The 15,077-nt window shown below is 39.0% G+C and overlaps 1 protein-coding gene across 1 annotated transcript in view; it reads left to right on the plus strand.

Annotated features, from left to right (window-relative positions):
• The window catches only part of LOC143975614 (uncharacterized), a 96,741-nt gene extending 83,378 nt beyond the window's left edge, over positions 1–13,363 (plus strand). The window contains exons 8-10 of the mRNA XM_077478092.1: positions 656–766; positions 4,760–4,864; positions 8,256–13,363. Coding sequence (XP_077334218.1) covers positions 656–766; positions 4,760–4,864; positions 8,256–8,317 — 278 coding nt within the window. The 3' untranslated portion in view covers positions 8,318–13,363. The remainder of the gene's footprint in view (positions 1–655; positions 767–4,759; positions 4,865–8,255) is intronic.
• Positions 13,364–15,077: the final 1,714 nt, after the last annotated feature.

A 15,077-nucleotide genomic window follows, 5' to 3' on the forward strand; every position in this document is an offset into this window, starting at 1 on the left:
GCCCCTAGTGGCCACAGGGTGAAGCGACGTAACATAACGTCGTTTTGCCCAGCCGTGCCATTCTGCCACAGTAAAACTGCGGCGGCTGGTCGCCAAGTGGTTAAGTATGTGTGGGTTTCCTCCGGGTACTCCGGTTTCCTCCCACAATCCAAAGACATGCAGGTAGGTTAATTGGCTTCTGTCCAAAATTGGCCCTAGTATATGAATGGGGACCTTGGATTGTGGACTCCTTGAGGATAGGGACTGATGTGGGTGTAGCAATGTACAGGGATAGGGACCATTGTGGACACTCACTCAGGTTGAACTGGATGGACTGGTGTCTTTATTCAACCTAACAAACTATGAAGTATGACATGTTGGGTATCTATTTACTTGATGTAACTTCCTCTTTCAAATTTTACAAAAAAATTGGGTCATATATTGTGTTTTGTTGTTTTTTTATTTATTTATTAATTTAAGTGTATTTTCTCCAAAAAAAAATTGTGTTTGAAAAATCGTTGCTCAAATACAGTGTGACATAAAAAAATGTTTAGGGGTTCTAAGTCATTTTCAAGTAAATTGGCCCAGCAAGCAAGGGGTTAAAAAAAACCTTCAACCAAATGATAATTACAACAAATAGAAGCATCTAATCATACGGCTCATCCTTGACTTTCAGGTACTACAACGGACCGTTTCTGCAAAAAACTGAAGCTTATCCAACGGATCTTCTTCTTCGTACTGCAGTTGAGCTTTCCAGGATTTGTAGTAGCTGCGTTTTACCCGATCTGTAAGTCATTGGTACAAATGAATACATTTAAAGCTCAACTTCACTATTTTTAATTGTGTATCAAAAAAAAAATGAAATAGATTTTACATACAGCCAGCATAAACCCAGGTACAGTGGAACCTTGGTTTACGAGTAACGCGGTTAACGAGTGTTTTGAAAGACGAGCAACTGTTTTTTTTTAATTATTATTCTGACACGGTTTGCGAGTGTTTTCTCGCAAAACGGGCAGAATTCAAGCTAATGGACGGTACGGTACTGCATTTGGCCAGAGATGCGGGGGCGCCGGGGAGACTCGGAACAGTTCGCAGCCGTTCGGAAATACTCGGAATGACTCGTAAATACTCAGAAACACTCAGAAATACTCAGTTCCCGAGTGTTTCCAAGGCTTTCTGAGTTCAGCCGAGCTGTCTCCGAGTATTTCCGAGGCTCTCCGGCGCCCCCCCCCCCCCGCCTCTGGCTACATGCGGTATTGCTTGTGATAGAAGTCAATACGGAAACAATTATCTTTGTTTCCATTGACCTCTATGGGGAAACTCGCTTTGATATGTGAGTGAATCCGTCATATTGAAGCCACCTTCTCATGCATGATTAATTTGCCAGACTCTTATTTTTACATGCAATAAATAATACAATCCACCTGGACTGTTTATTCATCGTCACATAAGTACAGTGGTTAGCACTTCCGCCTAAAGCCTCATACACACTATCAGATTTTCTACTGACTTTTTCCTTCAGATTTACCAAAACCATGTAGTACAAGGGCCTGCCTGATTGCATAAAAATTGAAACTCCTGAGGTTTGACCGCATATTATATGGTTTTGGTAAATCTGAAGGAAAAAGTCAGCAGAAAATCTGATAGTGTGTATGGGGCTTGACAGCAATAGGATCCTTAGTTTAAATCCCAACCATGGCACTACTTGCCTGGAGTTTACATGTTCTCCCTGTACCTGTGTGGGTTTTCTCCGGGTTCCTTCAGTTTCCTCCCACAATCCAAAGACATGGTGGAAGGTCAATTGGCTTCTGTCTAAATTGGCCCTTAGTATGTGTATCTATGAATGTGAGTTAGGGACCTTAGATTGTAAGCTCCTTGAGGGCAAGGACTGATGTATATGTTCAATATATACAGTATGTAATGCACTGTGTAAATTGATAGCACTATATACAGTACCGTGCAAAGTTTTTTTTAGAATACTTTAAATACTTTTTTTTTTTAAATATTTGTTTTATTTGTTGATTTTTATCAATTTACAAAATGCAAAGTGAGCAAACAAAACCTTTTTTTAAAATCAAATCAATATTTGGCGTGACCACCCTTTGGCTTCAAATCAGCATAAATTCTTTCACTTGCACACAAGTCAGGAATTTTGTAGGATTAGAGTCAATATTCAATCAATATTATACCAAGCAGGTGTTAATGATCATCAATTTCATATGTATGTTGATACACAATCATTAACCACTTCAGCCCCGACCCTAAATTATTTTTTTTTGCCGGAAAATTACTTAGAACCCCCAAACATTTTATATATATATATATATATATATATATACATATATATATATACATATATATATATATATATATATACATATACATATATATATATATATATATATATATATATATATATACATATATATATATACATATATATATATATATACATATATATATATATATATATATATATATACATATACATATACATATATATATATATATACATATACATATATATATATATATACATATACATATACATATATATATATATATATATATATATATATATATATATATATATATATACATATATATATATATATATATATATATAATTTTTTTTTTTTTAACACCCTAGAGAATAAAATGGCGGTTGTTGCAATACTTTCTGCCACACCGTATTACAAGCGCACTTTTTTTGGAAAACAATACACTTTTTTAAATTAAAAAATAAGTCACCAGTAAAGTTAGCCCAATTTTTTTTTTTACATTGCAAAAGATAAAGTTACGCCGAGTAAATTGACACCCAACATGTCACGCTTCAAAATTGCTCCTGCTCTGGGAATGGCGACAAAGTTTTACCCTTTAAAAATCTACGTAGGTGATATTTAAAATTTTCTACAGGGTACCAGTTTTGAGTTACAGAGGAGGTCTGGGGCGAGAATTATTGCTCTCGCTCTATCGATCGCGGCGATACCTCACATGTGTGGCTTGAACACCGTTTTCATATGCGGGCGCTACTCACCTATGCATTCGCTTCTGCTCGCAAGCTTGGCTGAACGGGGAGCTTTAAAAAATTAAATAAAAATTCTTATTTATTTTACTTTTTATTTTGACACTGTCTTTTCAAAAAAAATTGGGTCACTTTTATTCCTATTACAAGAAATTTAAACATCCCTTGTAATAAAAAAAAGCATGACAGGACCTCTTAAATATGAGATCTGGGGGTCAAAAAGACCTCAAATCTCATATTTACACTAAAATGCAATAAAAAAAAGTCACTGCTTTTATCTCCTGTGTCAGAGAACTTGCTAGAAGTTTTCAGGCTGATAACAGAGCAGGAGAAAGCCACGGGACTTAGTGCTTTTGAGAGAGATAAGTAAACACTACAGATTTACAGTATCTCACAAAAGTAAGTACACCTCTCACATGTTTGTAAATATTTTATTATATCTTTTCATGTGACAACACTGAAGAAATGACACTTTGCTACAATGTAAAGTAGTGAGTGTACAGCTTGTATAACAGTGTAAATTTGCTGTCCCCTCAAAACAACACACAGCCATTAATGTCTAAACCGCTGGCAACAAAAGTGAGTACATCCCTAAGTGAAAATGTCCAAATTGGGCCCAAAAGTGTCAATATTTTGTGTGGCCACCATTATTTTCCAGCACTGTCTTAACCTTCTTGGGCATGGAGTTCACCAGAGCTTCACAGGTTGCCACTGGAGTCCTCTTCCCCTCCTCCATGATGACATCACGGAGCTGGTGGATGTTAGAGACCTTGCGCTCCTCCACCTTCTGTTTGAGGATGCCTCACAGATGCTCAGTAGGGTTTAGGTCTGGAGACATGCTTGGCCAGTCCATCACCTTTACCCTCAGCTTGTTTAGCAAGGCAGTGGTCATCTTGGAGGTGTGTTTGGGGTCCTTATCACAAAAATGTGAGGGATGTACTTACTTTTGTGAAATACTGTATGTGCCCACTGCCCAGCTCAAATTTCATGAATCGGGTTTACATCCACTTTAAAGTAGTACAGTGTTCAAGCATTATACTTTTAGGCTTCATTTTAGACCTTGCTTCTTCTTTTTTTTGTCTGATTTTAGTGATTGAGTTTAAAGATTTGTTTTTTAAAAAGTCTGAACTGTAGAAGCTGCCCTAAAAACGCAAATACGGGACAAAGGACTAGTTACCATTATTGTTTGTGATCTCCCTGCAGCTGATCTTTTCCTAGTTATTGAGTTCCCATGCTTTGTTCTGCACTGTGTCCCCATATTGAAGCAGAAATCTTGGTAGAGGCAGTGCTTTCCTTCACTATGTAAGGGGAACCCCTCTGGGGAATGGTAGGGGAATAATGAAGAAGTAAAGAAAAAAACACAGATCCTAGAATGGTGGAAGTAAAAACAGGGAGATCTTTGCATTGTAGTTTCTCAGGTACAGTTTCCTCTCCAGCAAGGAGAACGGTGAGCAGCTCAGTAGTGACATCACCAAATCTCACTTCATATCTGGTGAGATTAGCAGCCAGAGGCTGCAGTGCCTTCGATCTCACACTGCAGACAAACAGCCATGAGACTGTAGGCACAGGAAGCACACTGATATTTTTTAGGAGTAATTCAAGACAAAAAGTAATACTTTTTTATAGGTGTTACCTATAAGAAGGCAAATCTTCACTTTTTGTGTCCAGGTCTACTCAAAATACAAACTCTTCATGTGTTAATGTAATGTACTGTAATTTTCACCCATTTACAGTTATCATAATTCTGTTTTCCAGATGGTGAAAAAAGTGGACAGACAATATGGCTCTCTACTACTTTTTCTGTGATTTACATGGTGATAATTACCCCGCCCTACCTAGTCCACACAGTCTACCATTTCTGTAAGTATGATACTGCTGGGTATCCTAGTTCTTTAAAAGTCATTACAGGGTAACTTTGCCCAAAAATAACATTTAAGTTTTTTTTCTACAGTTGAATCGACAGTTGATTTTTTTTTTTTTTTTGTTTAAAGCCTAAGTGTAGTGGGAAAAAAAAAATCAGCACAAGGGGCATTACTTACATTTGATGTGATTTATCCCTTGTGCTGCTGGCTTCCTGGTTTAGTGAAAATCTTCCTCCTCCAATTACCCCTACCTCTGTTATGCCGTGTACACACGGTCTGACTTTGCAACGGGAAAGCCTTCATCGGAATTTGCGATGGAAAAATAGAAAACCCACTCTCTATCTAGGTCCAATGGAAATTCTGACAGAAGAAACTGTCCAATGGAGCATACGCGCAGTCGGAATATCAGACCAAAAGCTCCCATCTGTCTTTTTCTGTCGGAAATTCCGACCGTGTGTATGGGGCATTATATGTGTAAGTACTGAAGGGGGGGCATTAGTAGAGCTGAGGGGCTTGTCATATGAACTCATCAACAATGCTGAATATGACCGTCCTTCCCACCCACCTCCTTCATTCATACATGCTGTAGTTTCTCCGATTGAAAAATTATTTCTGATTGGAGGAGGCAGACCTTTTATTGATCCACACATCTTCCATTTACTAATGTCGCGTACACACGACCGGACTTTCTTGCAAACTAGGTCCGACAGTCTTCCCGACGACTTTCAACGGAGTTCCGACGGACTTTCCGAACGAACTGACTTGGCCACACATGAACGGACTAAGTCCATTCGAAAGTCCGTTCGTTCGAACATGGTGACGTAAACGGGACAAAAAACTCAGATCGTGTGTGGGCTAATCCGTTTGTTTTTCTGTAAAAAATTCCAATGGAAAATTCCAACGGACCTAGAAATAGAACATGTTTCAAATCTATCCGATGGACTCAATCCTGAGGGACTCAAATCGGGAAAACCGTTCGTCTGTGTGCTGGTCCGACGGACCAAATACGACGCAAGGGCAGCTATGGGCTACTGGCTATTTTTTTTGTCCCGTTTACGTCACCACGTTCGAATGGACTTTCGACCGGACTTAGTCTGTTCATGTGTGGCCAAGTCCGTTCGTTCGGAGAGTCCTTCAGAACTCCGTTGGAAAGTCCGGTCGTGCATACGCGGCATGAGTGTGTGTGTGTGTGTGTATATATATGTACAGCTTCTGTGTTTGGAAGGCATGGGCGGAAATGGCGGGCATAGTCAGCATTGTTGATGAGTTCATATGACAGGTCCTTGGACTCTGTTAGCCCCACCTCACCAGAAGATTATGGTGGCAGGGGTACAGGGGGGTTGGAAGAGTAATGGTAATTAATGATGTCCCTTTGTGCTGAATTTGTGTTTTTTTTTACTAAATGAGGGATTTTCATATGTGAAAAAGTATTTTAACATTTTTTGGAAAGTTACATTTCACTTGCCACACCCAGGCCTGATTACTGCCAGACCTGTTGAATTAAGACACTTAAATAGAAGCTTTCTGACAAAGTGAAGCATGCTAAAAGATCTCAGAAAACAACACATTATGCCAAGATCTAAACAAATTCAAGAACGGATGAAAAACAAATTAATTGACATGTATCAGTCTGGAAAGGGTTACAAAGCCATTTCTAAGGCCTTGGAACTCCAGCAAACCATGGTGCCACTAGGTGGCTCTGTCCTAAAACAGTATGGTAAAAGGAAAATTTACAAGCAAGTGATAACTCCCCATTTAGAGAATTCTCTCCTCTAGTGCTGTCATGGGTGAGCCTGGGCCCATACAATATATAAGCCAAGTGTAAAGGAGCCTTAGGGGGTTTGGACATGGGAACCAGGCACCCCACATCTCTGCAGATGTAGTCAGCACAGCCAAGGCCCTGCTCTGGGCAGAAGCTCTGGTAGAGGTGTACAGAGTTCCGTAAGACGGTGGCACTCATCTGAGCACAGTATATTAAAACAAACATAAATTTATTAAAGTTAACATTTTTTTTAATTAAAATGAAATCACATGGTGAGGGTTAAAACAGGCTAGTCACGAAGGGGGCCTCGCTGTGTGGTCCTGGTCCAGATAGCCGGCGGTGTGGGGCGCTGCTGCTATCTCGTTAGCTGCAGGGGTTACCAAGGCTCCAGGTCAAGCAGTCTCTTTTTTTGCCATGCGGCCTGGTATGGACTGGAGGGGGGACCGAAGAAACTGGTATGGACTGGGGGGGGGGGGCTACTCCATTTTTTTTAAAAAAAATGTATTGCTGGGCAATTGCTGGCATTCTTTATATTGATGACTCGTGTTTGTTAAGGACGTGGGTAGCCAGCTTCCTGGCCCAGCTGCTAAACAACCAGCTATCTCTTCACACAGAATTCGAATCGGTCAATCGTTTTTCGACCGATCCGAATTCTAATTGTTCTGAAAAGTTGGAATTCATTAGAAAATGAATAAACAAAACTAATTTTACCACATTTCAATGAAATTCGTTACTATTTGTTACTATTTCATGCAGAGAATTTGTATTCGGACCGAAACTAATTGCACTTGTCTAGTGGACATTCCTTCCTTGGCATATAAAGGTCAATAGCTGGGAATGCCATGGAATGCGCACAATATAGAGAAGGGTTTGGACTCAGCAGGTCGGATAGTGTTCTAGCAAAAGGACAGGAGAGATGCAGGGACTTGTGCTTTGGTGCCAACATCCAACTAATCACAGAATCTTTCTTGCATATGCAAGGCCAAAATTCTCCATCTTCATTTTTATTCTAATTCATTTCAAATGTTGTAGATCTAGAAAAAAAAAATTGAAGCAGCAAATAATTTATCTTTTTTTTTTCCTAATCTCATCAAAGGCAATTCAATCTTTTTCCGGGGCCAGTCTCTCCAGTCATTTGTATTCATCACCAGTAGCCCTTGTACACACGGCCGGAGAATCCGTCGGAGTGAGTCCTATTGGACCGTGTTGTCGGATAATCCGACTGTGTGTGGTATGCATCTGACTGTTTCCGTCGGAATTTCCATCGGACCAAATTTTACAACATGTTGGAAATATTTTCGGACCAACTGGTCCGATCGGACATACTCCGATCATGTGTAGAGAATTTTGATCGGACTAAGTGCCACGCATGCTCGGATCAAATTCCTACATCAAAGCTATTGGCTACTAGCCTGAACGTAGTCCCATCGTAACGAAATTACGTCATCACATTCTGAAAGATCAGATTTTTCGTCAACTTTGTCCGACCGTGTGTATGCAACAGTTTCGGACAAAATCCGACGGATTTGGTTGTCGAAATGTCCGACCGTGTGTACAAGGGCGTATTGTAATCTACATTCCTACTGGGTACAGCCATGTTACCGATGTCTCCTCTCTCTATTTTTAGGCTGCCGTCCAAAAACAACTGAAGAAGCAGATGTCGCAGAGATGGAAAAGATGCGCCCTTAAAAAAAAAGGAAAATAGTCTTCAAGCCGCTGTCCGATATTTAGAACTTGTTGGAAACTTAAAATCACTGTCAGGACTGTAGTTAACACAAGGCATTGTTGTATTGGCGTTGGGATGAGTGATGCGGAAGGGACTCAAAGAACTCTCTACAGCTTAGATTAATTGCAGTCATCATCTTTTTACTACAGGCTCATAATTAATGGAATATACCAACCAATGGAAGACATGCCAGCTAAAATTGTAACAAGCTGCCACCAATATATGTGTTTGACGGTTAATAACATGCAATAAGCAGATGACCGAAAAAAGGTTGAACCTGTATAAAAGGGCATTTGTAATTGTATGAGTCTAGACAGTATGTTCCTTACATACAGCCTTCTGCCAAATGAATTTAGTCTTTATTTGAAATTTTAAGGGTGGAACTCCAAATGATTGTGTTTTTTTAGTTTTTGGATGAAGTGAGACAATGGATGATTTCCAACAAGCTCCTCACTGCTATGAGGTTGGAAAGTCTTCAAGATACCAGTTTGGCAATTACAGCAATGCATGCACTGAGTGTCTAGGTTTTTTCTCTCTGGGATACAATTTCCATATATTTCACCAGGTCAGCAGTGACAGTAGCAGGATTATAGTGGCATTAGCATTTTGTGTCACTGGCCCCTAGTGGATGTGGGGAATGCAGCCCAGGGAGGGAAAACCAGGAACTCTGGGTATAAGAGCAGATTTTGTGCCACATAATTTCTTACACTCGAAAAAATAATTTGTCCTTCACAAAAATCTAACGCTAGGTTAGCTAGACCTTCTCTGCTTTAAAGCTACTCCTAAATGTAAATTACTCCCCAACCTTAACCTTTAATTTGAACCTACCTTTAAACTCTTAATTTTAAAGTTAATGTAAACCGTAGTTGGGGTGACAAGCATTGCCCATAAAGCCAACTTTGTCCTTCCCAAAAATCTAATACTAGGTTGATTAGATCTTCTAAGCTTCAAACTTACTCCTAAATGTAAATTTAGCCCCTAAGCCTAATCTTTAATTAGAAATTTACCTTAAACTCTTAATTTTAAAGCTGATAGTAAGCTGTGGTGCCAAAATTCCTTGCACAATATGACACACACACCTAGCTCTTGCTCATAGATGTGAGGTCCGGCGGGCTCCCGTCATCTACTCCATCCTCACCGGTGCCATTCACCTTTTGGGGAGGCACTGATCATGTAACACATTGGAGTTAGATAATCTCGATATCCAGCTCTATTGGTGGAATCTCTAAGATACGCCACTGTATACTGTACTGCACATGCTCTGCCGTCATTGTACAGATTTAAAAAAAAAATTCTAGCAGGTAATAAACAATGTTTTTTGGCAGAAGAGACTTTCAAATTCTTTTCTACCAAAAGACCTTACCTACTGCCATATTTTTTGCTTATAAGATTTACTTCTGCCTTAACCAAAATAACCCTATCCCTAAGCATTAACTTGCACCTAGCCAAAATCATGTCAAAAATTGTACTATTGTGTTGGCTAGTGCTCATATTATCTAAAAAATAGTTTGTAGCAAATTTATAATGTGATCAAAACACTACGTCAAAACAAAATTGAGCTTTGGCACCATAAAAAAATTCATACAGAACCAAAAATGTCCCTCAGCCATAAGAAGTAGTAAAAACATTTGGACAACCAAAATGATTCCCACTTTATCTAACACTTTTTAAAAAAAATTATAATAATTGTTTGAGGTTCTCCTGGAAAATGGTATTCATTGGGGTAGTCTATAGGTATAACAGGGGTACCACATTGAGGGTGGGGATGTAAGGGTATAACAAGGTATCAGATCCCTAGAACTCTTAGCCCTTGTACACACGGTCGGACATTCTGACTGAAAATGTCCGATCAGACCTGGTTGTCGGATAATCCAACTGTGTGTGGGCTCCATCGGACTGTTTCTGTCGGAATATCCGACGGACCAAGTTTTCCAGCTTGGCTATAAAACTTTCCGACAACATGATCCGATCAGACCTTGTCCGATCATGTGTAGAGAATTCCGATTGGACAAAGTGCCACGCATGCTCAGATCAAATTCCTAGACCAAAGCTATTGGCTACTAGCCTGAACATAGTCCCATCGTAAGGAAATAACGTCATCACGTTCTGAACGATCGGATTTTCCGACAACTTTGTCCGACCGTGTCTATGCAACAGTTTCGGACAAAATCTGACGGATTTGGTTGTCGGAATGCCCGACCGTGTGTACAAGGGCTAAGAAAAGTTTTTTTTTTTGTCAATAGACTTTTGAAGTCACCAAGGAATGCAACTAAAATGCTTTCACGCAATGTTGCTTTTATTCACATATTTCAAGTAAAATACTTTAAAGATGCTCCAATATGTCAGAACCAGAGAAAACAACCTCCCTAATGATAGAAAAGTGCATTGACAAAAAATGTCATAGGCTCCTGTAAAATAGATCCAGTATTTCAACTTCCTGTTGTGGTAAAGCATTAATTTACGAATTTTCTGGAAATTTTGAAAACCATTCACTTTGATAAAGATAGAAAAAATGTCCAATGGCATTCCAATGAGTTTTGTTTTTATATCTTCAGGTACGTCATGAAGGATTAAAGCAGAACTATAGGCAAAATCTTTTTTGTTCATTTTGGATCCCTTGTCAGATTTTTCTTTTTTTTCTTTTTTTTTTGCCATCTATGTCCCATTGTGGAGATTTTCCCTCATTCCTGTCCCATAGCCAAACAGGAAGGCAGAGGAAATCCCTGCAAATTAAAGAAAATCCATTGGGGACCCCCAGGTCACCAGAACTAGTGTCCCCATTTAAAGATTTCCCCTCTATTACGTTTCTGGGGAGATTTTCTTTTACTTTCTATTTCAGTAGTAAATAGAGCTAATAAAGAGGGTGGATCTCTCTAACGGGGACACAGACAGCAATAAAAACTGAAAAACCTTCCAATCTCTCTCCACTCTATCCAAAACGGGAAAAAAAAAGGTTTCCCGTTAGTTATACGTTAAGAAAGTAGGTAGACTGTTTTATATATTTCGTTTTTTAATGTTTTTTTTAAACAATACGTAGCATAACCATCCTGTTATTTCTGTATGGTACGTTGTTGTTTAGTGCAGGTAATACAACAATGCATACAAGTGCACTTGGGGCACGAGGTATGTTTTGCTAGGCATTTTCTATGGCTTTTGTCTAATGGGTTGACCATGGATTTACAATGACTTGTATGAATGTATACTGTACAAACAAAGCACAAAATCACAAACTGATCTTTATGGAAGGCAAAGGCCCTTAAAGTTGTTGTTTTTTGTTTTGTTTTGTTTTTTACTATTTTATCAAGCTTTTCCATTATTTATGTTAATATATTTTTTTAATATTTAAATATATACTATATATTTATTTCCATTTTTTTATTGTTCAATGTTATTCCAAAATTCAATGAGTATCAAAAGAATGCTTCCTCAGGACATTTTCGTGGAATAGGGAGAGAGTAACCTATCTAAGAAAATATATGTTAGATATTTCCAATATAGCCATATTTAACATAGTATCATAAAAGTATATGATATGATTATTATTATTTTACAGCAGCACTTTACAATATAAAAAGGGAGACTGTACAGTTACTTCACAATAAAATACAAGAGGGTTAGAAGGACCCTGCTTATAAGCGCTTAAAGTCTAATAAGGGTTTGTATAAACCTTCAAGAGGAAGTAAACTCTCCCACTCTGATGCTTCTTTTCATTTAGTCCATTATAATAAGTAATTATCAGGCTATAGCCACTGTAATCCAGCCCAAATCGCATATTACTTACTGTTTAAAGAAACTTTAAAAAAACTTGTTTCCAGGGGTTAGGCAGCGCCATCTTAAGTATTGTTTTCTGAGTCCACAGTAGAGTGTATTTCCGCCCTTACATTGAGCACTTCCTGTACTGTTAACCAAGCCTCCTTCTCAATCCAACGTTTCTATGGCAACCCTGCTTCCCTGTTCATAGCTTACTTGTTTATTTCATAGTATTTACTTGTGCCGATGTCTAATGTTTGCCTTTGTCAAAGTTATTAGCTTCAGCTGATAAGACTGCAGTAATGGCCAAGTTTAGACTGTATGTGAGGTCACATGGTCACATGGTCACATGGTGTGTAGGAGGAAGCTCTGAGTGATTAGCAGAGTTCAGTGTTGTGCTGTAGGAAGTCCTGATAACAGATAGATAAGCACATAGAAAGTGTGCCTTAAATCAGGGGAGATCTGGGCATGCTCAGTGACTTCATTCTACAGAACAACAAGGATTACAACAATACTAAGCAAGTAAAGAGATATCTACAAGCAGTGTTCATTAGGGTTTTTTATGCTGATTTACATGGGACAAAGTTGTGGGGGAGGGTTTACAACCACTTTCAAAGCAGATAACAGAGGTAGTGACCATTGGGCGGCCAGCAGTCACCTCACATCAATGAATGTATCAGTGCACCACAATATTCATCATCGTGGAACTATGTAGCAATAGGCAGTAATGCAACTTGTTACATAGACATACAGGGCAGAAAAATAATATCCAAACAGCACTAATGGATGAATAAAGGGCTGTAAATACAAACAGCCACTTTTGCTTATGGGCAGAAGGGTATCATCAGAGAATGCAGGATATGCACTATATTACCAAAAGTATTGGGACACCTGCCTTTACACGCACATGAACATTTATGGCATCCCGGTCTTAGTCCGTAGGGTTCAATATTGTGTTGGCCCCCCTTTGCAGCTATAACAGTTCAACTCTTCTGGTAAGGCCGTCCACAAGGTTTAGGAGTGTGTCTATAGGAATTTTTGACCATTCTTCCAGAAGCACATTTGTGAGGTCAGGCACTGATATTGGACAATATTGGACAAGAAGGCCTGGCTTGCAGTCTCCGCTCTAATTCATCCCAAAGGTTTTTTATCGGATTGAAGTCAAACATGAAAGAATGGTCAAATTTTCCACTAGACACACTCCTAAACCTTGTGGACGGCCTTCCCTGAAGAGTTGAAGCTGTTATAGCTGCAAAGGGTTGGCCAACTCAATATTGAACCCAACAGGCTAAGACCGGGAAGCCATTAAAGTTCATGTGCGTGTAAAGGCAGATGTTCCAATACTTTTAGTAATATAGTGTATATTCACCAAAAGCTATAAATAAAAATAGGATATATGGATATATTGGAAACATATAATATACATTTTCTTAGAAAGGTTACTCTCTGCCGATTCCATTAAAATATCCTGAGGAAGCTTTCTTGTGAAACGCGTTGACCTTCTAGAATTTCCAACTGGGGAGTCATATATTAATATGGAAATTATTTAATTGTATGAATTGTTGAATAGAAGAGATGTAACCACATTGCTCGGGACCATGGCCCTTGTGTATTTTATAAGTGTATTATCCCTAGTACCAGTGCAGTCTGTCTTTCTTTTTTGCAAGATATCAGGATGGGGTACATAATACGGTGGCTTACCTTGTTAAACTTGTTTTATTGTTATCACTGCCTGAAATTGACATGCAGAGTAGATATGCATCAAGTGTAATGGCTGCTTGTTTCACAAAAGCAGGAGGCTCATGGATTGTAATTTCTTCTTTCAGGCCCAAAGGTTTATCTAATGTTCATGCATCAAAAAAAGTAAGGTGTGCCTTCCTTTGAGATGTTACGTTTAAATTGAAGTCCAACTGGTGTATTAAAACAAAAGGTGTGGAAAGTGTGCAAGGAACATTGCCCCTGCTGATTGCAGAGTTGCACGTCTGACTCTGCAGGGACCATTGCAGACCTCTGCAGAGAAATCACTGCTTCCCAACAGAAAGCAAAGGCCTCACTCTGCAGTATCCTAGCAAGGGACAGGCTTTTCTACTCAGGCTGTGGTTATGTTCTAAACAAAATGAGACTTTGTACACAGTTTTGTTTCAAAACACCAGGACTCAACTGCACCTTTACTGTAAGCACACATATATATAGGCATCTGAATATGTTTTGGTAAATTATGTCTTTATTTTGTAAAAAATCCAAAATTAAAAAAAAATACCTTTATCATTATTTGTCTTATTCTTGTCCATTTTATTTGTACTCCTGATACATTTCTGTTCTGTACTGTGGTTCCCGTCTCGCCAATCGCCAGTAAAGGACAATTATTAGGGGCTGACCTCCTCTGGAAATGCCGGTTGCCTGGTTGTCTGCTATTTTAAGTCACTGACCTGGGGCCAACCTGCAGTTAACTAAATCTTAAATCCTGATCTCCAACTAAACTCCAGGCACACACACAAAATATGGTTGATGAACTGATATGTATAAAATAATTATCAGCAAAGTATGCTGTACTGTAAATTAGATCCAGTATTCATCTGTTATTTCTTGTTATGGAGACTATGCACTGCAGATACTTTCCTATGCTGAGGTCATGTGTTCGCCCCAGTTTGGCCTTCTACAGATGGTGATGATTCAATCATGTCCACACTGATAGCTTTGGGCACTCCCTGCTAGTAGGGAGCATTCATAGATCTGCCCATGCCTTACCCTTATTCTGTCCGTACCTCCAAGTTCTCTTGCCTACAGCAGAAATCAGCAGTCTGGGTGAAGTATTAAATGTCTTCTGTGCAGGGGATTTTGTTTTTTGCACTTTGAGACAAAGTCAACTTAAGGGGGAGACATAGTTGGACCGTATGGAACCCATATATACTAAATGGGTGATGTCACACAGAATTGGAAAGTGCTGAATTCTGTATCAGGTGAGAAGTGGGA

The sequence above is a fragment of the Lithobates pipiens genome, unplaced genomic scaffold (assembly GCF_037356315.1).
Source record: "Lithobates pipiens isolate NorthernLeopardFrog02 unplaced genomic scaffold, aLitPip1_a1.2 Scaffold_13, whole genome shotgun sequence".
In the NCBI taxonomy this organism is placed as follows: Eukaryota; Metazoa; Chordata; class Amphibia; order Anura; family Ranidae; genus Lithobates; species Lithobates pipiens.